This window comes from Thalassophryne amazonica, chromosome 4 (assembly GCF_902500255.1).
Source record: "Thalassophryne amazonica chromosome 4, fThaAma1.1, whole genome shotgun sequence".
NCBI classification, from domain to species: Eukaryota; Metazoa; Chordata; class Actinopteri; order Batrachoidiformes; family Batrachoididae; genus Thalassophryne; species Thalassophryne amazonica.
The window spans coordinates 49,357,211-49,384,496 of NC_047106.1; the positions used below are offsets into that span (position 1 = coordinate 49,357,211).

Genomic DNA, 27,286 nt, shown 5'->3' on the forward strand with positions numbered 1-27,286 from the left:
GAATAAAGCACAGCATCCTAATAAAAGAAAATCAAAATATATTTTAAAATCCAAACTAGTTTTTATAACCATTCTTTATTTTGGCATCTTTAATATTAGAATTCTAATACAATGGGGTTTTTTAATGAACAGAGTTATTCAGTTATTCAGTGTTATGTGCAATATTGTCAAACAGCTTGTGTAATATACCTTACCGTCATTTCGCATGTTTGTTGAAGTTATTGTATTAAATACATTTTTAAAAAGACTGATTGATTTCTGTTTAATACTAACACTTTCTATAATTGTGTATTTAACTAACTATTGTTTACCGTTTCTGTACTCTGGCAAAATCATTTCCTTCAGGATAAATAAAGTTGCTCTTTATCTTCGGACAGTTGATTATGTTTTATTTTGAAAAGTCATACCAGAAATCATTTGTTTTTTTTTCCTACTTTATAATAACAAAACCCGGCGAGTGCAACAGGGAGGCTGGTCTCTTCTCCGGACATCACCAAGACTCAAACATGGTAGGCAGCACAAACAGGAAACACACAAAACTTTGTCATCACGCATTTATGTTTTGTTTTAAATTATTATATTTCTAACTTATACACACTTATTTTGTCTTACTGAACTTCAAATCACTGCAGCAACGTAAAACTGAATTTTCAGGACCTGCAAAAAAATAAAAATAAAAAAAAAAAAAAATAAAAGAAAATGTAATTGCTTAATTACTTAAATCGGTTAAATATATTCAAGAAAGACTTGAAAAAGCACAGTGAGTGTAAAGCAGGCATGCATCTAAGAACCAGCAGACACACCCATCTGTCCTAACTGCCAAACCTGGTGGACCAGAAATACAACAGGATTTCCTGAGAGATGGCATGCACTCTGAATGAAAGAGCCGACATGTTTAAATAATACATATAATGATAGTGATTAAGCCAGTTAGTGTTCCCTCACTCAGATTCACCCAGTGGAAGCAAACAGTGGATGTCACTTTATTCTGGAGTCACTCGAGTACCACCAATAAATTACTATTTAAATACAAAAAAAAGCATGAAAGGTTTTAATGAATGAACTTTAACTTGGATTATGCATTTCACATACAATATTTTACGCAGAATTCTGACTTAAAGATGTACAGCCGTTCAAATTTCTCATAAGTGATCAAATTTTGTTTCCACAGAAATCCAAGCATTATAACATTGGCTTATTTTTGTAACGTGTTGCAAAGTGACAGCTCATTCTAATAAAGAGAATATATTTACCTGAATGGAATTCCATAGCAAATATTTTCTTTTTCTTCTTAACGCCATCGTGCAGGTGGGACTGCAGGAGAAAACGCATGTGCACATATGCAAGGTTTTGAGATTACCTGTGATCTGTCCCACTTGTCTGAGGCATTCCCGGTGCATGCACACTGACTCCACGTAATCTGGTTTCACAAACAGCATTTTTTTTTTAGAGTTAGGAGTGTTTATTTCTCATTAACCTTTTCAAAATATTTGAGAAATGTATTAGTTTTACACAGAAATAACCTGGTTTGGAGCACTTTCTGCCATCTTGGTTTATTTTGTTTGAGCGAACAGCCAGGTGATGTCACACTGCCTTCCTTTACTCTGATTGGCAGTCACTCTGTCCTTCCCGGGATCCCTCGTGCAGATTGGAGGGAAGCCCCCATGTTATCTATGGCATCTGATTGCTTAAATTTCTCCCCTTCAGGGGGACAAATTCTATATTGCTTCCAGACTGGGACAATTGTGAAGATATTGGCATTATATTGTGAATCCTTTATTTAAATGCAAAGGAATAAAAGAACAGTGGTACCAAAGATCTTCAAAAACCAAAAGGCCATATAGCTTTAAGTTTCTATGAAATGTCATGGAGGACAATTGTTTGGCTTGAAAATTTGTAAGTTGTTAATTTTATAGAAACTTTTATTGGTGATAAAGGGATATTCTTATATGCATACATTTTATAGTTTTCCTTTGAGTTTCATATCATTTATGAAATAGTTCTGATTTCTGTTTGCAGTGTTGTGTGACCCAGTGATACAAACTCAATATAAATTTGTATTATTACTGTAGTCACATAGACACATGTCTTATTACAGGGCATTACTGCTGTATATATAAACAACCCATTATTTCAAGTATTTATCCTTGTTAAATTTGCCTTTAAATAATGCAGCAGATAACAGAATATTTACAGAGGAATCCTGCAAATGGTGATACAAGCACCAAATTCAGCACAGGTAGGGAGTCAATTGAAGAATTACACAAGGGTCAATTTTAAAAGATACTCCAATCATATTGAAATCTATTCCAAATTATTTGTCTGATTACAAAGCATCCAAAAATGTATAGTTTAGACTATCTGCGGCTGAATGTTATGGAGTTATGGGGTAAAAACAGCAAGAATGGTGACAGAGATCAATTTCAGTTTGTACAGGGGCCAAAAGTTATAGTTGCTCTAATTTTGGTCAAAAGTGATGCAAATTATTGGTTGAGTTAATAAGGTTTTAAAAAGGAATAGTTTGAACTATGTGTCATGGTTACTTATCATGTTACAGGGTAACATATGTCACATGTCATAGAATCCAATGGACGTTGACATTGTTTGACCTTTACTTTGGAGACCAAACATTCAACACAATCAAAACCATTCCATTTATTAATCCTATTAGCTCAAGCTATAATTTGCACCACTTTTTACCAAAATTGAAGCAACTTTAACTTTTGACCCCTGTACAAACTGAAATTGACCTTTGTCATCATTCTTGCTGTTTTTACCCCATAACTCTAAAACATTCAGTCATACATACAACCCCAATTCCAATGAAGTTGGGACATTGTGTAAAATGTAAATAAAAACAGAATACAATGATTTGCAAATCCTCTTCAACCTATATTCAATTGAATACAACTGAATAAACAATAAACAATTTACTTCCAGCAAATATCAAAAATATGTTTTTTAACAGATCAGGGGATTGCAGTCTGAGGGGGAAATTTAATTTAAACCATCAGTGGGCACGAACAACATTAAAAGGTTTCTGTATTTCTGTCTGTGGGGTGAGGATGTGGAACAGATTGGGAGTGGGGCTCAAGCAATGTCCAAGCATGAACCAGTTCAAACAGCGGTACAAAAATATGTTTTTTTTTCTAGGTATAGGGAGGAGGAAGGGTAATGAGGGTTAGGGTGTTTTTGTTTTTTGCTTTGGCTTGTAAATATATAGTATTTTGTATGTAAGTAGGTATGTATAGGTGTATATTTATGTTTGTGCATATATGTGTGTATATATATATATATATATATATATGTGTGTGTATGTATATATATGTATATGTGTGTGTATATGTATATATATGTGTACGTATGTTGATGGATATATATATATATATATATATATATATATATATATATATATATATATATATATATATATATATATATATATATCAGTTTAGGTGTGTAGGAATCTATGTGTATATGTGGCAAAGGGTATTACTGGTTGTGGGGAAGAAGGGGTAGGGATAAATAAGCTGATGCTTCACCCTACCCCTTTTCGGACATGTTGGGTACACAGTAGGAACTTTTTTGTTGGTGTCTTTACTGATCTATCTTGTAATTGTTGTTGTATCAAATGTTCGAAATAAATAGTTTTCATTCATTCATTCATTCATTCATTCATTCATTCAATACACCACAAAGGGGTGATTCTTAGACTACGGGCACTTATTATGTCCTTTGATCATATTGTATGAAAAACAGGAAAAAAGGGGAAATTTCACACTTTTATAATTATCTTTACAATGAAAGTGTGTTAAGAAATTTGTTCTAGTAGTCTATGATGACTTTTTCACCTTTTTTCAGCATCATTATATGCAAATATTGCCATTTTGTGCTTGTCCCACACCCAGACTTTTGTTCTTCAATGATAAAAATGAATGGTAAAGAAACGTTTTTTCTAATGTTTTAAAATATCTCTGAATAAAATATCAGTAAAATAATCAAAACATAATTGGGGTATTCAATGTCATACAACTGTTGTAATTTTTTTTAAACAAAATGTAGTTGTCCCACACTATTGCCGTAATTTCCACCACAACACTGTAATGTCCCTAAACAGTTTGTATGAAAGATTGTTTGGGTAGTTTCTATGGAGATAAACAGTGACATCAGAGCACATGTATATAGCGCCAAATCACAACAAACAGTTGCCCCAAGGCGCTTTATATTGTAAGGCAATAGTGTGGTGGAAATTACATTTACAAGGCCAATAGTGCCTGTAGTTAAAGAATCACCCAAAGACAATATATTTAATGTTCAAACTGATCAACTTTATTGTTTTTGTGCAAATATTTGCTCATTTTGAAATGGATGGCTGCAACACGTTTAAAAAAAGCTGGGACAGTGGTATGTTTACCACGGTGATACATCACCTTTCCTTCTAACAACACTCAATAAGCATTTGGAAACTGAGGACACAAATTGTTGAAGCTTTGTAGGTGGAATTCTTTCCCATTCTTGCTTGATGTATGACTTCAGTTGTTCAACAGTCCGGAGTCTCTGTTGTCATATTTTGCACTTCATAATGTGCCGCACATTTTCAGTGGGTGACAGGTCTGGACTGCAGGCAGGCCAGTCTAGCACCTGCACTCTTTTACTACAAAGCCACGCTGTTGTAACATGTGCAGAATGTGGCTTGGCAATGTCTGACTGAAATAAGGAGGGACGTCCCTGAAAAATACGTTCCTTGGATGGCAGCATGTGTTGCTCCAAAATCTGAATGTACCTTTCAGCATTGATGGTGCCATCACAGATGTGTAAGTTGCCCATGCCATGGGCACTAACATACCCCCATACCATAACAGATGTTGGCTTTTGAACTTAGTGCTGGTAACAATCTGGATTGTCTTTTTCCTCTTTTGTCCAGAGGACACAACGTCCATGATTTCCAAAAAACAATTTGAAATGTGGACTCATCGGACCACAGCACACTTTTCCACTTTGCGTCTGTCCATTTCACACGAGCTCGGGCCCAGAGAAGGCGGCAGCATTTCTGGATGTTGTTGATGTATGGCTTTCACTTTGCATGGTAGAGTTTTAACTTGCACTTGTAGATGCAGCGACAAACTGTGTTAACTGACAGTGGTTTTCTGAAGTGTTCCTGAGCCCATGAGGTAAGATCCTTTACACAATGATGTCTGTTTTTAATGCAGTGCCGCCTGAATGATCGAAGATCACGGGCATTCAATGCTGGTTTTTAGCCTTGCCGCTTATGTGTAGAAAGTTCTCCAGATTCGCTGAATCTTCTGATCATATCATGGACTGTAGATGATGGAATCCCTAAATTCCTTGCAATTGAATGTTGAGAAACACTCTTCTTAAACTGTTGGACTATTTTTTTCACAAATTTGTTCACAAAGTGGTGATCCTTACCTCATCTTTGCTTGTGAATGGCTGAGCCTTTTGGGGACGCTCCTTTTATACCCAATCATGACACTCACCTGTTTCCAATTAGGTGTTCTTTAGGTGAGCATTCATCAACTTTTCCAGTCTTTTGTTGCCCCGTCCCAACTTTTTTTGAAACGTGTTGCAGGCATCCATTTCAAAATGAGCAAATATTTGCACAAAAACAATAAAGTTTGTCAGTTTGAACATTAAATATCTTGTCCTTTTGGTGTATTCAATTGAATATAGGTTGAAGAGGATTTGCAAATCATTGTATTCTGTTTTTATTTACATTTTACACAATGTCCCAACTTCATTGGAATTGGGGTTGTAATCCAAACTATACCTTTTTGGAATATTTATGATCAGACAAATAATATGGTATAGTTTTCAATATGTTTGGAGCATCTTTTAATTTTGACCCCTGTGTAATTATTCAATTGACCCCTACATGGCTACCAATTGAAAATTCAAGTGACCAATCTTTTTTTTTTTTTTTTAGAACAGTAATGTCTAAGGAGTATTTGTGCTGAATTTGGTGCTTGTATCACCATTTGAAGGACTGTTTTGGGTTATCTGCTGGACTAAAAATGAGTAACAAAATGTACCAGTCTACATTATCATAACGTTATCTTTCTTCTCTGCGTGCAGCCTCTGCATTTGGACATTAGGCGGAGCCTGACAGTTCGGTCAGATCGGGTTAAGAGTGTGGATCTGCATCCCAGTGAGCCGTGGATGTTGATGAGCCTCTACAGTGGCAGTGTGATGATTTGGAACCATGAGACACAGGTCACATGTTTGTCATCTTTTCACTTGTTTGGCTGTTTTATCACTTATTGATCCTCCCCCCCACACACATCGTTTTCTCAAGTAGATGTGATGTTCAATGTGTTTGGGTCTTGTGTCCACAGATAATGGTGAAAACCTTCGAGCTCTGTGACCTTCCCGTCAGAACAGCCAAGTTCATAGCCAGGAAACATTGGGTTGTTGCTGGAGCCGTAAGTAATATTTCAGAAGATGCATTATGGGGCATGAAAGGTACAGTTCAAATTCCTGATACTTCTTGATTTGTTAACTGATACAAGATGGAGAATCAACTAAAGGCAAAAACCTTTGAGTGCTCCTAAGTGCTATTTCATCAATAAAAATCACTATTTTCAAACCACCAAAGAGGAAGTTAAGGTCTAAGGCCTTTGGGATTTTAAGATTTAAGTCATGAAAATAATGTTCTTTTGCACCACTATAATTGTATTCCATAACATTTAAATAATGGAATCATAATATGATATTGTCAATATGATCTAAATTTATGCTGTCTGGAAACAATCTAAAATTTCTCCCCCTGAAGGGGAAAAAAGTGATCAGACACCATGACCTACATTTAGTAGTGTTATCAAATCACATGGGGGCTTTCCCTGACTTCCATGAAGGATGCTGGGAAACACACAGTGACAGACAATCAGAGTAAAGAAAGGCAGCGTGGATGTCAGCTGGCTTCTTGCTTGAATAAAATAAACCAAGATGGCAGAAAACGCTCTGAAACAACTTATTTCTGTATAAATGTGTTTCTCATCTATTTTGTAAATGTTAGTGAGAAATTAACACTTCTAAACCTATACACACTGTTTTTGAAACCAAATAACATCTCTGAAGTGATTTACAAGAGATCCTATGGATGTTAGCGTGCACATCCCGGGAATGTGCATCTAACAAGCGTGTCAGGTCAAAGGTAATTTCAAAACTTCACACATGTTCACACGCAGTTCCTCCTGTAGATGGCGTTAAAAGGAAAAGATAATATTTATTAAGCAATTCCCCTTATAAATATGTTCCCTTCAGAAAAATGAGCTGTAATTTTACTAAACGTTACAAAAATAAATCTACATCATAATGCTTGGATTTTGGTAGAAACTAAATTTTGTCAGTTTTGTGAAATTTGAAAGGCCGTTTAGCTTTAAGAAACAGAGTAGATTTAAGGAATAATATTACATATTCAGTAAAGATTCATCTGTTTTCAAAAACCTATGTGAAAACTCATTATTTACACCATAATTATCTAATATTTAAATCTGTGTGTCTGTTGTATGTTAGTCAGTGATTCAGTCTGTCATTGGCATTTATACACAGATCCACTATCATCTAATAACGTGTAATTTTAGCAGAAAATTTGGAGGGTCAGTCTTTGTCTTTCTGCTTGCTTAGTTTGTGTTGTACAACATGTTTAGGATCAAATCCACTTATGATTGTTGTGAAAGTGTAGTGACACGGACCCACAACAGGGGGCGCAAATGAACGGTCAATAGATGAGCCAAAAAGTAACAATTTAATGTTGTGAAGGTGCACAACGAATATACAGACAATCTCAAAATCTGATAACAGTCAATCCACAAAGGTGACGTGTGGGCAGGCTCGAGGATAGAAGACGTCTGTCCTGAGAAGAGCCGGAACCACACGATTTCCGCCGCCACCGAACCTGGTGAATACTGGAGCCGCCAAGTCCCGAATTCCCAGGTGATCACCGTCCCCGACTGTCGGATCTGGTACTGCTGGCGAAGAGCAAAGACAGTCAAGTGTGGGTGTGTGTACACCCCGTAACAACAATGGTGGGAATGCCACCTCCACCTCTAACACACACTCGTGCAGCGTCTGTGTAACCACTTATCTCAATCTGCAGGCTGAGAAGGTTACCTCCATAGAAGTACGATATCTCGGCGATGAGGTGGAGATGACGTCTCGGTTTTATGGAGTGAGATGATGAAGTATGAATGAGTGACAGCTGTCAGGAAATAATGAGTGACAGCTGTCACACCCGGCTGTGTCCGTGGCGGCAGCGCCCTCTCGTGCCTGAAGCCCGCACTTCAGGCAGGGCGCCCTCTGGTGGTGGGCCAGCAGTACCTCCTCTTCTGGCGGGCCACACAACAATGATTTCTTTTGTCTTTCCCAGGATGACTTGCTAATCCATGCTCTGAATTACAATACTATGGAGAGAGTTTGCATGTTTGAAGCCCACTGTGACTACATACGCTGCTTGGCTGTCCACCCCACACAGCCCTACATCCTTACCAGCAGCGGTAGGACTTAAGCTGCATATACTGTATACGTGCAAAGTGTCACTGCCAAACACTATAAGAACCAACGCTATCGATGCACGCTCATCAGTGTGATTATGTGCACTCATATTTTTAGATGACATGTTGATCAAGCTGTGGGACTGGGAAAAAAAGTGGACGTGCACTCAGGTGTTTGAGGGACACAATCACTACGTCATGCAGATTGCTTTCAATCCCAAAGACAACAACCAGTTTGCCAGCGCTTCCTTGGACAGAACTGTTAAGGTACATACACACACACAAAAAAATTGTGCACTAATTTTAACCCCCATTTGCCCATCAGAGGGCTCAGGGCCCTTTTTTGAAGGAAGTTGGTTAAAAGCTCACCTGAAATTAAATTAAATTACATGGAATACATTTAATGAATGAGAAAAAGATGAAAAAGCACACAATCAGGTGAGTTATTTGTAATATATTTTTATTTTTTATTGAAATTGGCATTCTAGCAGCCGGTCTGCTCTGTGTCAGCCTGATCCCATCAGATCTCAGAAGCTAAGCAGAGCAAGATCTGGGCAAGTGCACACACACACACACGGACAGGCTGCCCCCAGGTTGAAACGGAACATCAGATCATAACACGCAGCAGGTGATCTCACTGTCACGTCACCCACATGAGCTCTGTTCCACATGACGCAGTGTCCTGCGGTGCGCCATCCACAAGACACACCTATCGGCAGGACACGCGCACGCAGCCAGCTTGAGACGCCGCCAGAAGATGTGGACATCAATGAGATGAGCGAACTGCTTCTCATTCATGTCATTTCATGATTACGTCAGTGACCATGGATCATCTACAGAGGAACAGACGGATCATACTTGTATTGCCCGCTTGATAAAAGGTATTTAATGCAATGCGATGTTTGTATATGCAGCGTTGTTTAAATTTTTTTAAAATACGTCCATGTGCTTCCTGATGTCAGGCAGTTTTCAGCACCCTTTCCAGGACAGTAATGGTAGCTCACTTGGTAAAGTGATGGACTAGTAATCAGTAAAGTGCAGGTATGAATCCTATGGGTGGTATGTTCTGTTTTCTATCCTTTTTTTTTTTTCTTCTTCTCCCTCACATAAGCAGCGCAGTGTGGTCCCACAGGTACCAGCTAGTTTTAATTTTTTTATTTATTCCACAAAAGTGGCGCGATGTGCTGCACCTGGCACTGTGTTCCTGCTCGAAAGACACCAGCATGTGCACGAACTCTCGCATCGGGATTGTGCACGCTTACCCTTCAGCACGATGTTTCGTGGTGGGCTAATTTCGAACTGTTTTGCACTGTTTCGCCGTAATTGACCGCACTGCTTAGAGCAAGGGGCCCTAAGCAGTGGCTTTCATCTGGCGACTCTACCATACAGACCTGATTATTGGATTGCTGCAGAGATGGTTGTCGTTCTGGAAGGTTCTCCTCTGTCTACAGAGGAATGCCGGAGCTCTGACAGAGTGACCATTGGGTTTTTGGTCACCTCCCTTTTGCCCTTGATCACTCATTTTAGACAGGCAGCCAGCTCTAGGAAGAGTTCTGGTGGATCCAAACTTCTTCCATTTTACAGATGATGGAGGTCACTGCCCTCATTGGGACGTTCAAAGCAACCAAAATGTTTCTGTACCCTTCCCCAGATTTGTGCCCCGAGGCAATCCTGTGTCAGAGGTCTACAGACAATTCTTTTGACTTCATGCTTGGTTTGTGCTCTGACATGCACTGTCAACTGTGGGACTTAATATGTAGACAGGTGTGTATCTTTCCAAATCATGTCCAACCAACTGAATTTACCCCAGGTGGACTCCAATTAAGCTTTAGAAACATCTTAAGGATGATCAGTGAAAGCAAGAGGCATCTGAGCTCAATTTTAAGCTTCATGGAAAAGACTGTGAATACTTATGTACATGTGATTAGGGATTTTTATATATATAAATTTGCCAAAATCTAAAATAAAAACACCTTTTTTCACAATGTTATTATGGGGTATTGTGTGTAAAAGTTTGAGGAGGAAAAATCAATTCTATCAGGCGTGGCACAAACAGGGTGGACACAAATGCAAGCTCACATGACTGATAGAGTTCAAAAAGGTTTAATAAGTGCAACAAGCAGGAGGTCGGTACACTGGCAATCCAGCAGTGAGGCAAAGGTAGCAGAATGAGACGTAGTTCAAAAAACAGGCACAGGTCAGAAAACACGGTGTATTGGCTATCAGAGGCAAAGGCAAAACCAAGGTCAAAACCGAGGCAAAGTCAGGATACAAGCAGGCAAAAACGGAGCAAGGTACAAAGGTTGGAAAGTGACAAAATCAGCAATCTGGCAGTGAGCTGTGAGACTGTGAGGGCTTAAATAGGGAGCAGGTTAATCAAGGTGTAATGAAGTGCCGGTGTGTGGAAGGTTCTCGAAGGGGGTGTGGCCAGGGAAGACAAGAGTACGTGCAAGAGAGTGCAATGAGAAGAAAAGCCAAGCGGACTGGGGCAAGATAATCAGTGACAGAAAAAAACCAACGGTGAAAAATGTGGCATGCTCAAGACAAACCATAATTAATGTGACCAAAACAAAAAGGGGCAAAGCTAGGAAATAATGTGACTAGTCTAAAAGCGGAACACAAAGAGATCAATGACTGTAATAAGAACTAGAACAGAACTGATGCTCATTAACGTATAAAAGTAAATGCAATAACCAATAAAAAGATGACAACATAAACTATAACTACACCGAAGATAAATGAACCGAACGACAAAACCAGAGACTACAAAATAATGCACTAAATAATACAAAATAACTGATAAACAGAGAATGCAATAAATAACAAACAGAACACAATCAGATAAGAAACACTGAAGATAAATAACAACCAATACAATAAATGTGATAAACAGAACTAAACTAAGACTAAAGTAACTTCAGGGACCAATTCATGACAGAAACTAAGGCAGAACTGCACGAATGGCAAAATGAGATACACAGAAGATAAATGAAACAAAACCAATAATAAACTGAGTATGACCATGACAACCTGAAATGACATGAAAAACAACACTGAAGGCTCAGAGCACAGAGGTGGAAAAGAGTCCAGAACTATAACAACTGGCTCTAAAGGGCCAGATCATGACAATTTCATCCATTTTGGAATAAGGCTGTAACATAAAAAAAGTGGAAAAAGTGTGGTGCAGTGAATACTTTCTGGATGCACTGTGAGCCCACTGGCGCGTATCCACAGGACCTGTAACATATATCAGATGAGCGTCTATGATGGACCAGATTGCTGGTATCTGGTTATAGTAGCTGGGTGGACTGGGACAATGCAGGTGAAGTTTCTTGTCCAAGGCCATAGACAGGTACAGTGAATGGGAATCAAACCCAGGTCTTTGTATTGGTTGCCCATACATGTCAACCCCTTTGAGGGTCCACCTGTATAACCAAGTGAGAAAATCCATAAAATCAGCACAAAATCCTTATAACCTCCAAATCGCACCAAAATCAGTTTTATTACAGTACACACAACTGCATAGCGGTATCACGTAACTGGGTTTTTGTCCACATATTATGAGTTGCCACAATGACATTAAAGTCAGGATCATTAGTATTTCCTCCACAGTTGAATTTCAAACAATAGAGATCTAGTATTCATGCGTCAAGCTGAATTTTATAGAACTGAATGTGTCAAATTTAGTTATTTTTTACAAAAATAAGAACTGTGTGTCACTAATGGAAATACATTAATAAAATCATGAAAAATAAATTGAATATAATGAACAAAATAAAACATACCTCAGAACTTCATCAAGTGTATCGAAAATCGCCCCGCCAGTGCCGACGTTGCAGACGGACATGTCAGTGATGCTCGACTTCGCCCTCGACTTCGATGGGTATTGATAAGATTTTATCGATACCATTATCGATTCCGCTTATCAGTCTGATTCCTTATCGATACCTCTTGTGATTTTTTTTTTGTGTACTAAAAGTAGGCTTTACAGGTTTTCTATGTCAGCGGGTCAAAGAGCTTTTTCTTATTGTGCACCAGCTCTGTGGAACGGTCTTCCTGTGACCGTGAGGCAGTTGGAGTCTGTGGGCATTTTTAAGTCAAGCCTTAAAGCCTATTTTTATTCTCTTTCTTATGAATAGTTTTTTTTTATTTTTTATCTGTTTTATTCTTTTACTTCTGTTTTTAATTATGTATTTGAATTTATTTATTTATTTAATTTTTTATGTTGAACTGTTCTATATGAGGTGCCTTGAGATGGCTTTTATTGTGATTTGGCGCTTTATAAGCCAATTAAATTGAAATTGAATTGAACAACATTTTATTGAGTCTTAATTGTTCTCTGCCCTGTGAAGCGATAATGTAGTGCAACGCCTAAGACAAATTTCCCTAATGGGACAATAAAGTTGACCGTGACCTTGAACCTCCTAGGGCTTGGCATCCACATATGTGGACATGACGTTTTTGGTTGTCTAAACCATAATACTAAGTTTTGTTTCATGAGAACCTTCTGGTCTTAGGAGGTTAAAGTAAATAAATATGAAATTGGTCACTGGATCCTTAAACTTTGGACATAATAAACTCTACATGGTGGATCCTTGATCTCTGGACATAATAGAAATAAAATCTGTAGTTTTTGTCAAAAAGCATTTCCTTTCAGACATTTTGGCATGAATGTCTTTCCATATATCTGAGCTCAGCTCTTACAGCTGGCTGTGCTGTATGTCAGCATCAGTTTAATTCATAAAGAACACAGCGCGTCTCATTTTGGGAAGAAAAAAAATGTTTTAGTCGATTGTAGTTTATTTTCTGTATTACAGCGTTTGGAAAGAGGTGTCATTTTATTTAAAGCGGCAATTTTATGTCAACGGAACGGAGGACGATTCTCGTTTCTTGAGTACAACATGACAAGAGTCCCAGTTAGTGACTTTAATCCACACAAAAGCGACTCACGATATTTTAATGGCTTTGAGAGGAGTTAAGAAGCGGACTTGCCGTTTCTGAAGAGCAGCGAATCAAAGCATTGCTTCAATGGCTCACGCATCAAAGTGGAGTCGCGCTGCAGAAACGGTTGATTACAGACCCGCTGCAGACCAAACCCTGAATATCCGTAAGACTTTATTTGTACGTCCGTATGACTCTGAAACTCGGAAAAATCCGTATCATTTACGGACAATCCGTACAGGTTGACATGTAAGGTTGTCCAACTTCTGTCCCACTCAATGGGACAAGACCATGTTTTTGAGACAAGGACCACAGGAGATGCCACACTAAGACACCTACACTTCAGCTTTGATAATGTAAGATAAAAACTGTTCACTCTGGCTCAAAATATGTAACTGTGGTGCACTCTGTCTGCTGAGCTCTGACGTGGACATAAAGTGAGTCAAAATTTTCCTTTTCTGTTAAAGTTGACATGTGTGATTAGTGTTGTAATATGTTTTTAAAATAAAGCACATCTCAACAGTCTACATTTTTGTTTCAGTAAATCATTCAAATCCACATCGATTTGTTGGTGCCGTCCTCCAGCCTCCATGGGCAGAAAGAAAACTAATCACCACAGAAGTGAAACTGTGAAGGGAAGCAAAATCAAGACTCTTGACGGCATAATGCAGTCTGCAGCCTCACCACATTATTGACACAGATTCCTCCACACTGTAGCTTTACACATATTCTACCATAGTATAAATTAATTTGATTAAAAATGAACAACTTAGTTTAACATTGCAACAGAATTTATTTAACTCTGTTTGGAGTGGTATCAAATGCAGTTCCTGCAGAGTATTTTATCCTACAACATAATAAGCCATTTCAGCATCTCAGTGCACGCGGTGCATGCTGCGCTGGGTCAAAGTCCACAACTACCCAAAACACATGATAAGGGCTGACAGCAGTGGAAATATTGAAGATTCTGAGCACTGAAAAGTTGACATTTTGAAAGAATTTTGCAAAAAATTGGGCTACAAAGTAGGTGGGAAGCAGAAGAAAAAAACGTGGCCCCATGTTTTGCACTCACACTACGCTTGTCTTCTTTAATACAAACTAAAGAAGATGAATGGGAGGCTGTTAAGACTGTAAGTCTTTACTGACGGCTGCCAATTGACAATTCCCAATCTGTTACAACTGTCAGACTGTTGATAAAACGAGACATCTTCAACAAGAAGCCCCCCTGCATGTGGTTATGAGGCGTATCTCATTGCGGCTGACTGCACCTTACTTTTAGAACAACACGGCCTTTGGCAAGTAACGGGTGCAGTTATGCTCTGTATTTACACAATGTGAGTGTTGGGTGTGAAAAATGACACATGCGTTGGTTGCACACTGCCAGTTACACTTGTGTCACACTGCTTGCTGCTTTGTGGTAGGTGGAAGCTCTGGAACAGAGAGTGTCAATCATCTCAACAATTTCCAAATTTTCTCACACTAAATGTTACACGGTGCTTTAAAAAATAGTTGTTTCAGATGCTCTGTCATAAATGTCTTTATTATGCACAGTTGGACTCAGACTGCTGCTTCTGTTCTGCGTGTTGCAGGTGTGGCAGTTGGGCTCTAATACTTCCAATTTCACTCTGGAGGGTCATACCAAGGGAGTGAACTATGTTGACTACTATCATGGAGGAGACAATAAACCCTACCTCATATCAGGAGCTGATGACCATCGGGTGAAAATCTGGGATTATCAGGTACAAAAAATAAATAAATGAACCCGTGTACATTGATTTATTTTGGTCAACGTGTGTGTGAAAATGCATTTATTGCTAAGTAATCAGAGTTCTATGATTACTAGTACTAGTGGTACAAGTGCAGTTGTACAGACTTTGTGGGAGGAGGAGGGGCATGGGTTTTTAAAGAAACATTGGATCAATATTTTGATTAGATTAGATAGAACTTTATTGATCCCTTGCGGAGACTCCCTCAGGAAAATTGAGGTTCCAGCAGCATTGTATAGCAGCACAGAGGGTAAGAAGCACACAGAGTATCAAAAGTGAAAGTAAAAAAGAAAAACAGATTGCAAATATAAATACCAGACATACTGATCAATACTGGTTTACTGGCTACTACTGTTCTTCTCCTTCCTGTACCCTGTGTTCCTGTTACTCCTCCTTTGTTCAAAGGTTTTGGATATTTTTCTGCCTGTAAATATTTTAGACCTAATGGTAACACTTTAAAATAAGGATATGTTAATTAATATTAGTTAATACAATAGCAATAAGCGTTATATAAGAGTTAATTAAGAGTTAAATTGTGTGTTTATTGGTCATTTATTAATGGTAAGTAAGTCTCTTCAGTTGCTCCCTTGTTTTTGCACTTGGGATCGCCACAGGAGATCTAATGAGGATCTAAAGGTTGATTTGGCACAAGTTTTACACCGGATGCCTTTCCTGACACAACTCCACATTACATGGAGAAACATGGCAGAGGTGGGATTTGATCCAGGAACCTTCCGCACTGAAGCCAAGCACACTAACCCCTTAGCCACCACCCCTGCCACTGGTCATTTATTAATGGTATTCATTTTAAATAAAGTCTTAATCAGTTAACCATTCACTTTTATACAGTAACATGATTTTGGAGGGAGCCCTCCATCTAAAGTTAGCAGACCTGCATTTCATTGGCAGGTGGCAAAGCCTCAGTCTCGGGTTGCCTCAGACTGCCAATGAACCGGGGGGCTGCTAACTGTAGACAGAGGGCCCAACATAAACCATAGGGCCCGGAATAAAATCATATTATCATCAATATTATTACTAACACTACATGAGCACATACAAACCATATCCACTATCACTCATCAAACAAAGAACCTCCATTTATCCTAGGGTCATATTAGTTATTTTAGGTAACAAAATTACATAATTTATTTTTTGTGTGTTGTACTAATTGAGTGCATACAATCAATTTATGACTGAGTTGTGCGTGACATAATACATTTGTTATCTGTCTCCATTTACAAGAACAAAACTTGTGTTCAAACCCTGGAGGGTCATGTCCAGAATGTCTCATGCGTTGCCTTCCACCCCGAGCTGCCGATTATACTCACAGGTTCCGAGGATGGTGGGTAATGTAGTTTTCTGAAGCATTTAACAACAACACAAACAAAGAAAAGCACATGGACCAAACAGGCCACAATCTGTGTTTTTGACCTTTGCGTCACTGCTACAGGCACTGTTCGAATGTGGCACGCCAATACTTACCGCCTAGAAAACACTCTCAACTACAGCATGGACCGTGTGTGGTGTTTGTGTGTGCAGCCCGGCTCCAACAGTGTGGCTTTGGGCTTCGACGAAGGATGCATCATCATCAAGGTATTGTTACAAAGTACATGGTGATGTTTACAGACAAAAATCACGATTCCTCACTTTACAATATCTTGCATTTTTACAAGCAGATATTCTACACTATTGAAAGACGTAAAAATAGACAAAAACTTGTCTTTTACACACACATGCAGAAATTTATACTGAACAAAAATATAAATGTCACAAATTTGTTTTTGCTCCCATTTTTCATGAGCTGAACTTAAAGATCTAAAACATTTTCTGTATACACAAATAACGTATTTCATTCAAATATTGTTCACGAATCTGGTAGTGAGCACTTCTTTGCTGAGATTATCCATCCCACCTCACAGGTGTGGCCTTATATTGTGGCCAGCCTAAGGCACACCTATGCAATAATCATGCTCTCTAGTCAGCATCTTGATACGCCACACCTACGAGCATGGTGCTCTAGTTCCCTTTGAATTGAAGTGGAAAGTCTACACTACAAGCACATCTTGCTTGATTCATTTCAACTTCACTGTGGTGGTGTCCAAAAATTACAAAAATTGTGTCACTGTCCAATAACGTATGGACCTAATTGTACATTGCAGTGTGTAAACTGAGATTGAAAATGGAATCTGTTCTTATTTATTTGGTTCTCATCCCTCCTTTCCTACATTGTTTTTCCACTTTACATCTTGTGTCTCATCCTCCTGTTTCTTTTTTCTGTCTCAGCTTGGCCGGGACGACCCGGCTGTGTCCATGGACTCTAGTGGGAAGGTCATCTGGGCTCACCACTGTGAGATGCAGCAGGCCAATCTGAAGGCCGTGGGAGAAATTGAGATCCAGGATGGAGAGAAGTTATTAGTGGGAATTAAAGAGATGGGCAGCTGTGAGATCTACCCACAGACCATCCAGTACAGTCCCAATGGGAGGTGAGAGGCAGAAACAGTGGACGGAGCCAGTGCTGGTGATTTTTATGGTAGAATGAGGACATAAACACGTCAGGACATTTAAAAAGTATGAGGACGCTGGGCATATGCCTTACTGTGTTTGTGATAATAACATGATTTACATCTAAATTTGTTTCATACTATATAAATCATTTGCATATTTGTCTCAGCCCATCCACTACTTCAAATTACATTTGTCTTCCTGTGAGCTCAGAAACGCTCTTTGTTCAGCACTGTTATGCCCAAACAAATGATCCCAGACAAGTAAATAATAAACGTACTGTGAATACCCTTCGTAACACTGTGTATTGCGACCCAGACTTGTGATCATATATTTTAATTTAATGTCAAGCTTTGGTCAAATTTGGCAAAATGTGTTGATCCTTCAGTGTTCCTGGACTGGTTGTGTTGACACATTTAATTTCTGGAAACTCATTCAAGAACACACTGTTACCAGTACTAAAGTGATAATAATAGTAGTATTTAATTTTAAAATGTCTTTACTTTCTGTTTTAATCTGTATCTTTCCCATAATTTCAATGGCACACAATGAACCTGACCTTTTGTCCAAAAGAATATCAGATCTCTAAAATTTCTGTTAAAAAAAATCAAAATAATAATAATAATTACTCAATTCATCTTTTGAACAATCTTGATTCAATGAACAGAAACAGGAGAAAACAATGTTTTTGTGGAGGTAATGAATGAATTAATGAAAATTATTCTGGAATACCTTAGGAAGTTAGTTCACAAGCTGTACAACTGACAAGCAAAGAAGAATACAGAACCTGTTTATTATTAAAGACATTATTTGTGTTGATATTACTACCAATTTTCAGTGTAACCAATTCAAATATCTGTGTATTTGAGACTCTATTTCAAATAGTTACCCACAACATTAATGTGAACAGTCCATGGTAAAAGTGTGGCTTTAGTCCAGTTGGATCCTTGACTGAGATTTTAAAACATTAGTTGTATGCAAATACATATGTGTGGTTTTGTTTTGTTGCCAGGTTTGTAGCTGTGTGTGGTGACGGGGAATACATCATCTATACCGCCATGGCCCTGAGGAGTAAAAGCTTTGGTTCAGCTCAGGAGTTTGTCTGGGCAAACGATTCTTCAGTGTAGGAACTTATTATCTGATGGAGACAACAATGTACCAATTATGCACCAGCGGTTTTTGACATATTTAAGCGTGCACATCATATTTACAGGTATGCTATAAGAGACAGCAACAACATGGTCAAAATCTTCAAGAATTTTAAAGAGGACAAAGCGTTTAAACCTGAATTTGGCGCTGAAGGTGAACTTTTTTATTTGTCAATTGTTGTGGCACTGAGTGTGTGGATGCAGTACTTGTTTGATTGTAACGCAAATGTTGTGTTGTCATGCAGGTATCTATGGAGGTGTGATGCTGGGAATGAGATCAAAACATGGTCTGGCCTTTTACAATTGGGACAATACTGAACTGATCCGCCGTATTGAAATCCAACCTAAACATGTGAGTAATACCATACCATACCATACCATGAGACAAGCATTAGGTCTCGTATCTCTAACTAATATTCTTGCAACCTGAACTCTGGCTGTAGAGTAGGTGTAGACATACAGTCTTGTAAAATTTGCTTCGCTATCCATTGTGATGTGAACTAGCCATACTTAAGCTATCCTCATCTGAACATGAGGAATATACATACCACAGTAATCACTCTTGTGGTCATAGTTTAAGTCCAGTTATGGGCCACTGTTGATCCTGTTGGTAGATCATCTGCTCCCCAGGTTTGATTAGCTGTGAATTGCAGCTTTGCTGCTGGATGTTCCTCATCTACATTTAATTTTTGGGTAATAAAGCAATATTCCTGATAGTTATACAAAAAGTGTCAACTATACAAGGACAGTTGGGGTCATTTCATAAGGTAAGGCAAATTTTAGCTTTAGCTAACTAAAGCTGGATCAGCTGTCTGCCTATCCAGGACCTGTGGTGGTTGCATGCAGTTGTGGGCACAGTTCAGTTAATCCGATAACAGATTATTATCGAAGCTAATGTTTTTGCTAGTGGATTAGCTTTTCAGATAACTTTTAAAAACATCATCAGATCAATTATCGTCTGATAAATTTAGTTCAGATAACTTTCAGTCCGATAACATTTTTTTTTTTTTGCTGGTAAAGTGAGCAAAGTTTTTAATGGTCAAAAACATTTGTAACCCTTAAAATCTCTCGTTATGGCCGAACAACTTTCCAGTTTCTGGGGATTCTGTTAGTGCGCGCCTGTGGCCAATGTGCTTGATGAATTCCTGCGCAAAAAGTAGTTCCCAGATAATTGTGATATTTTCCTATGAGATAATGAGTATATATCATCTAAATCAATTCTAAAATTTACCAGTAATAAAATTGTAAAGAGAACTGAAGTTTTAAGAGTGGCCATAATAAATATTTAAGAAACTTAAAACTTTATGAGCATTGTAAACATTGACACGATGGAGTTTGATGTGGAAGAGTTCAGAAAGATACAAGTGGAATGTTTTGATTACCATTTACAGTTGGCGATGAAGACTTGGGTGTTAACTTCGTGGTTAAAGTCAGAACAAGCTGCTGCACTGAAAGAGATCTATCTGAGAAGAGACCATTCTGTGTGTTGTTGCTCCAACGAGAGTGGCACCGCTGAGCAGGGTGGCGAAAGTAGTCCGGTGAGCTCATCTGTGGGCGCGAGCTATCCCACAATGCCAAATAGCAGAGATGTCGGTCCAATGAGAGCGGCACTCCTGAGCAGGGTGTGTTTGTGCAGACTGGCTGCCTGTCGCTTGCTGATGATGTCATCATTAAGCGCAAAACGTGATTGGCCAGTTGACGCGGGGAGCATTGTGGGTAGTGTAGTTCAGGTTCACTTTAGAATGAGTGCTATAGTGAGTGCTATAGTGACTTTATAGTGAGTGCTATCGTCACTTGACACAAAAAACAAAATGGACTAATTTTAACATTATTTTATTTCTTTGCGGCTGACGGTATAAATGAATTGCCAAGACTCAGTGGGGGAGAGGCACAGCTGTGTACAGAGGGACTTTTCTTCACCATTTAGACACTGTTTTGGATTTTTTTTTTTTTTTTAAAGGACGCTTTATATGGATTATTTCTTCAGATGAATTCCACTGAAACTAACAGGTAAGAATTTATATTTACTACGTGTCTTTTACTCTCCCAATCAATGCAGTAATAGACATATTTCGGTTGTTTAAGCCACAGGGTTCAAAGCGTGTGAAAAAAAGCAGCAGCTTTTTAGTTTATAAATGACGTATATATACTATACTATATAATTACTGAGAAACTGTGACTTCTAATACTGTGTTTACTGCTTTTGAAAGATGATTGACAGTGTTTGGGGTTTTATTTTTTATTCATTCGTTTTTCGTGTGTTCTTACGTATTTGTGATCCTTGAATTTACCCAGCAGTGAAAAGTGAAAAGTGAAATTGGTTTATCAGAAGCCGACAGTGTCATCTGATGTGGCCGCGTCCAAAATCAATCCTAAAAGTTATCGGTATCTGTAATAAAAGAATTTTTTTTTAGCAGTTTATCGGTTTAGCGTCGTAAAAAGATACTTTTCAGTTATTGGATTCATGGTTATCGAAGCTAACTTTTTGGTTAGCTGTTCCCACCACTGGTTGCATGGTGTGGAGGATACAGTGACGTGCAGCACCAGTGAATGTTCCCAAACTTGACTTGACAAGGTAACATCGGTTAAACTAATTTAAGGCAAAATTTGAAAACTGGCTAATGTTAGCATTTATCCTTAGAAACGTGACACAATCTAATTCAGAACTTCTGAAGGCAAGAAAGCAAAGCCGTTGTAATGATGGGAGTGAGTCAGGCAGATGAAACAGTCTTCTAAAGTTAAGAAATGATAGACTATTTCAGGGATGTCTGAGATTGTATTTTTTGAACTATAACATTTACAAGCAGCGGCAAGAAGGCTCTATAAATGTTTTCAACCCATGTAGGAGGGTGTCCTACCCCCTCAGTACACCCTGTAATTCAAACTATAGCGCCACAAAACTTTAACCGTAACTGAAAATTTTGTATTCAACCCTGAATGAGTCTGTCTGCCTCAATAACTCCTCCATATATCACGACAATCTTGTTCCTGGGTGAGTTTGAGGTTTCAGCCCTTGTGTGCGAAGCTGTCATGAAACTTGAGATGACTCCTGCCAACTCAATCCTGTCAACTGCCCCAAAGAAATGCCCTAGCATTCACTGCAGTCAGTACTCTGTTCTTATAATTCCTTACCTTCTTCCTTGTCTTTAGATCTTCTGGTCGGACAGTGGGGAGTTGGTGTGTATCGCTACACATGAGTCTTTCTTTGTGCTTCATTACCGGGCAGACAGAGTGACAGAAGCCCAGGAGTCCAATGAAGATAAGAGTCAAGATGGGATAGAAGATGCTTTTGAGGTAGCAACACTATTATGTTCTAGGATTATATATATATATATATTTTTTTTAACAATACAATATAAAAAGTGTAAGGTTTTAGTAATTACTGCGTATGTGTATGGCACTCATTTAATAAATTTGTTGTTAAATCTCATTTCCTTGAACTTTTATGGTTTTTTCTTCCTTCAAATAAGGTGCTGGGTGAGGTCCAACATGTAGTGAAGACAGGACTTTGGGTTGGAGACTGCTTCATCTACACCAATTCTGTCAACAGACTAAACTACTATGTAGGAGGAGAGATCATCACCATTTCCCACATGGACAAGTATTGTTAACTGGAAAAGTATTATTAGCATCACATCCACGTGTTTTGTCTGTTGGGAAAACACACCTGCTTGATTCCACTTGCTGCTTTCTCTCACTCCTGCCTTTCTAAGCAGAAAGAGTGTCAAATATTCCCCCAGAACAGTCATAACACTAGAACTCTTGTCTCTGGTAGGACCATGTATCTGCTGGGCTACATCCCAAAGGACAGCCGTCTTTACCTGGGAGACAAAGAGCTGAACATTGTCAGCTTCTCCCTGCTGGTTTCAGTGCTGGAATATCAGACAGCTGTTATGAGGAGGGACTTCAGCTTGGCCGATAAGATTCTACCCACAATCCCAAGGAACAGAGGACCAGGGTAGCCCACTTCCTGGAGAAACAGGTACACATCCTCAACTTTAACTTTTGCATGCTTGCACTTACTTGTTTTTCTGTTTCATCATTCTAAGTGTAACTTAATTTTATTCATACAATGTAATTGATCTGGAATCACAGGCACTAGACTTCTCTGATTGTACCAGGAAGTTTCAATACATATGTCTAATCTCTACTTTGAAAGTAATGAAAGAATCACTTATGGGGTAAAATGTGGACATCTACTTATTCTATGTTTCTACATGTTGTTTAGGGTTTCAGAAAGCAAGCTCTGGTTGTGTCTACGGACCCAGAACACAGGTTTGAACTGGCGGTGCAGTTGGGAGACCTTGAGGTTGCCCATCAGATGGCTTTGGAGGCACAGGTGAGAGCAGCCCATTCACAGTGACACCAGGTAGCTGTACTGTATCAAAACGTGCTGCAAACCTGGAATAATGTTGCTGATCCCAGTATTGCTGAGCTTGTCTTCGGTTTGTTTTTTTGAAACATCGGAATGTTGATCTTCCAGTCAGAGCACAAATGGAAAGAACTGGCTGTGATTGCAACTACAAAGTCCCAGTTCAGCCTGGCTCAAGAGTGTCTGCACCAAACTCAAGATTATGGAGGATTACTGCTGCTAGCAACTGCAACAGGAAATGCCAGCATGCTGGACAAACCTGGCCGAAGAGGCAGAAATGAACAGCAAGGCTAACGTCACCTTCTTGTCTTATTTTCTTCAGGGAAAGTGAGTGTCGCCATAATCTTAACTTGCCCCACCATAGCTTCAAAATGGGCAAAAAAAATATTTTAAAGGTTTCATTACACCAACATTTGATTTTGTAAATCACTGATTGGGAAGAACATGCACCTTGTGCCATTGTTCCATTAAATTGAAAAATGCCCCATTGGCTCATTCAACTCTGTAACATGTGCACATATGTACACTCTGTTCGACAACCCTTGCGGTTTAGAGAGAGTTTCTACATTCAAACCCCCACCCCGCATAATCTCTGTGGGAACCAACAGTAGGATGAACAGAAAACAGTTCAAGCACAAAATCCCTAAATCAAATGAATGCATTGTGATGATGAGTTTGTCCAAGATGTTCATTATGGGTACAAGTTGGCAACCACGACTGTACGGTGTGAGAGGCTACATATTAACATTTGAAATGAAGCAACAGAAAGTTTTCCTGGAACCATGTTTGAATGATTATATTTTCGCCCTGTTATTTGCCCAGACTTGAGAAATGTCTGGACGTTCTCATCAAAACAGACCGGTTGCCAGAGGCAGCATTTCTGGCAAGAACACATCTGCCGAGCCAAGTGTCAAGGTAAAGTTCACCATACAAAGATGGGAACAAGCAGCACTTCTGTAGGTATGTGTGTATTTAAATATGCACTACCACTGAGGTGTGTACGATTTCCTTTCCTCCAGGGTGGTGAAGTTGTGGAAGGAAAGTCTGTTGAAGGTCAACCAGAAGGCAGCATACGCTTTGGCTGACCCTTGCCAGTACAGCAACCTGTTTCCCGGCATCCAGGAAGCCATAGCTGCTGAACAGTACCTGAAGGAGACTTGTGTTAGGGTCAGACCCGCTGCAGAATACCCACTCGTCACGGTCAGTGGAATACTCAGAGTTGTTATACTTGAAAATGTCCTGAAGGAATGCTTTTCATAGTGCATTTACAATGGCTGCAGAACCATTACAGTGGTCGCTATAGCAGAATTTCTGTCATGTGCAATGGCAGACTGCAGGTGATGACTTGAGGTGCTGTCATTTTTTCAATGCAAGCAACAGGGATTTACTTAATTGAAAGATGCAATAGCGTTTTAGTGTTTTGCACAGTGTTATATTAAAATAGGAATCCCTGGATCTGATGGCAGGTGAGAAAGTTAACGTGTTTTTTAGTTTATATTCGTTCTGTAATATCACAGAAATAATTCACGTTTGCCTGTTTAAAACCAGGTGACTCTCTGCTCTTGAATAATCCATCTTTTGCTGTACAGTTTTCCTCCTTGTTAAAGAGGAAAACAACATGTAGTTTGTCCTTGTTGCTGCGGTAAGCAGCAAAAAGTTGCTGTGCTTGCAGCCAGAGGTGGCAGAATCTTTCCATAAACTTTCATTGAAAACTGTGATTTAACATAAACACAACATTTGTGAAGACGCGTTGATGCCTAATAATAAAATATCCAAATTTTCCTGTCAGTTGTTGAAGTGGGACTTCATAAAAACTTAATCATCTGAATTAACATTTCACATTTGAATATTTTCAATTTAAGCTACATCTGGCTTGTTTCCTTGCCCCACAGCCAAATGAGGAGCGCAATATTCTAGATGAACATACAGGTTTTGGACCAAAAGAAGACCGGATTGAACCAGAGGTGAGAACCAGAACCTGCCCATTTGGGTTTTGTTTCTGAATTTTGATCCAATTTGAACCACATTTGGAATTACTGAAGGTCAGACATGAAAAAAGTGATGTGAGGAAAAAAAAAGTCGGGTCACAGGCAAAAGTCAACATTTTAGCCCTAATGTTTTTTTTTTTTAATAAAGGCATATTTAGAATGGCTACTTCAGTAAATCACTTAAGTGACAACCTATGTAGCCTATTAGTGTTTAATTGCCATCAGTGACATGAGGTGAGGCTCATGGCTGGTGAGGCACTGATTTCATCACAACCAGATTTACAAACATATGAACCACAGAGTAGCTCATTCACTGTTTGATTGGCAGCAGTTAACAGGTATGTTTAAAATCTCATGTCAGCAGTCTTTACCATACAAACTGTATCACACAAAAAGCACATTTAATAAAAAAAAAAAACATTATGAACTAACCTTTACTTATAAATGAAGCCCATGTACCGCTCCTTCTGAACAAAAGCATTGATGACTTGTAGAAGTCTTCCTTAGCTTCCTTCAGTTTTAAATTCTCTGTCAGGGAAGAAAGTCATCCTTCATCAGTCCTGTTCCAACTTTATGTTTGGAGCCTTTTCTGGCTTTGAATGGGAATGGTCGACCGCTCATGTCTGAGGAGACTTCTTTGTAAATTCTTCAGGCCAATATCCCATCTGAGTCCAGACATTGTCACAAGTTGAGAAAAGGAAGCAGAAAAAAGCAAGTTTCTTGTTGGACATCCACACAGACTTTTAGTGTGTTCCACCTCCGTTTGAAAAGAGCGGGTCTTCTGTCACGTAGCTCTGAAGCAAACCTTTTAACCCCAGTGTTGGTCTTCCTTTAATTATTACCTCCTGCTTCGATTGAAAGTCCAGTTTAGAAAATTGGTTTCAGTTTGGATGTGTAATCCCCATTCTGAAAGTAAAGGTCAGGCGAGAGGAAAAAATACAATGAATGGGCTGCTCTGTAGCTTGCTGTCACTATTCTGCAGCTGAGGAGCTTCTGCACGAAGAATCCCTGGATCACTAGTGCGCCCTACAATGAGGCAGGAGAACTGCGTGCCCTCACCTAGTGCCTCTTTTTGCAAGTGTTTTATGATCGCACAGCACACGAAACACGTTACGCACATATACAACTGTTGACAAAAAAAAAAACGCTGTACATTATGTACATCAGTTAAACTATTCAAATTTAAGTTCATAGACCCAAAGTGTTTGACCATTTTACGAGCGACATAGATACAGCATGCCAGCAGTTTGCCCAGTGATTGCGCTATTCAAGGTCAGGCACGGCTGGCTGCTGCCTCACCGCACGTCCCTGATTAGCATGTGTGTGGTTGGAGGATTGTGTCATGGTCAAACACAGTAGAACCGTATATTATGGTATCACTCTGAGTCACCCGTCTTATTTGTTGTATATTGTGAATGAATAAAAGTTACTTGTCGTGATTTAACATTTCAAACTACACTTACTGTCCTCTGTGCAGATGGAGCTGGAGAACACAGAAGAATCCAGTGGGATAGCAGCAGTGACACAAACTGAACCCACAGAAGAATCTGATTCAGAAGAATCAAAATCAGAAAAAGAGGCCATCTCAAAATCAACATCCGTTCTGCAGGGCACACTAACAGAGGAATGTGTTGAAGAACAGCAAGCAAAACCATCATCCACTGACGCAATTGACCAAGAAATGGAAACACTAAACAAAACTACTGCTGAATCAGAAGAATCAGAGATTTTCCCCAAAGAGCTAGGAATGGAACAGTCCAGACCCATGGAAGATATCAGATCATTAGTTGAGTTGAATGTGCAGATAACTCCAGCAGCTGATGCTGAACATACCGTCTGTATTTCTGAATCTCTGTCATCTCGTACAGAGACGAAGAAGCAAACGCCAACAGAAGCTTCAAGTGAGGCAGTAGTGCCAGAAGCAACAGACACAGAGAACCTTCTTTTCACAGTAGATACTGATGTAATACCATCAGAAACAGAGAACAACACCATTATTTCTGAAGACTAGATGCAGATTTTGTTTCTTCAGAAATTGCATCCATCATACATTCAGCAG

General features: G+C 39.0%; 1 protein-coding gene across 1 annotated transcript; it reads left to right on the plus strand.

Annotated features, from left to right (window-relative positions):
* The first annotated feature begins 462 nt into the window (after nucleotides 1-462).
* On the plus strand, nucleotides 463-27,244 carry LOC117508175 (coatomer subunit beta'-like). The gene is given in 23 exon segments (XM_034167839.1): nucleotides 463-509; nucleotides 6,094-6,231; nucleotides 6,354-6,440; nucleotides 8,387-8,513; nucleotides 8,629-8,777; nucleotides 15,041-15,190; nucleotides 16,460-16,559; nucleotides 16,668-16,810; nucleotides 17,501-17,700; nucleotides 18,732-18,842; nucleotides 18,933-19,021; nucleotides 19,113-19,219; nucleotides 22,018-22,161; nucleotides 22,338-22,468; nucleotides 22,643-22,800; nucleotides 22,803-22,849; nucleotides 23,096-23,206; nucleotides 23,351-23,497; nucleotides 23,499-23,566; nucleotides 24,062-24,154; nucleotides 24,259-24,439; nucleotides 25,132-25,203; nucleotides 26,705-27,244. Coding segments are annotated over 23 exon segments (3,090 nt in total). The 5' UTR covers nucleotides 463-506; the 3' UTR covers nucleotides 27,239-27,244.
* The last annotated feature ends 42 nt before the right edge of the window (nucleotides 27,245-27,286 follow it).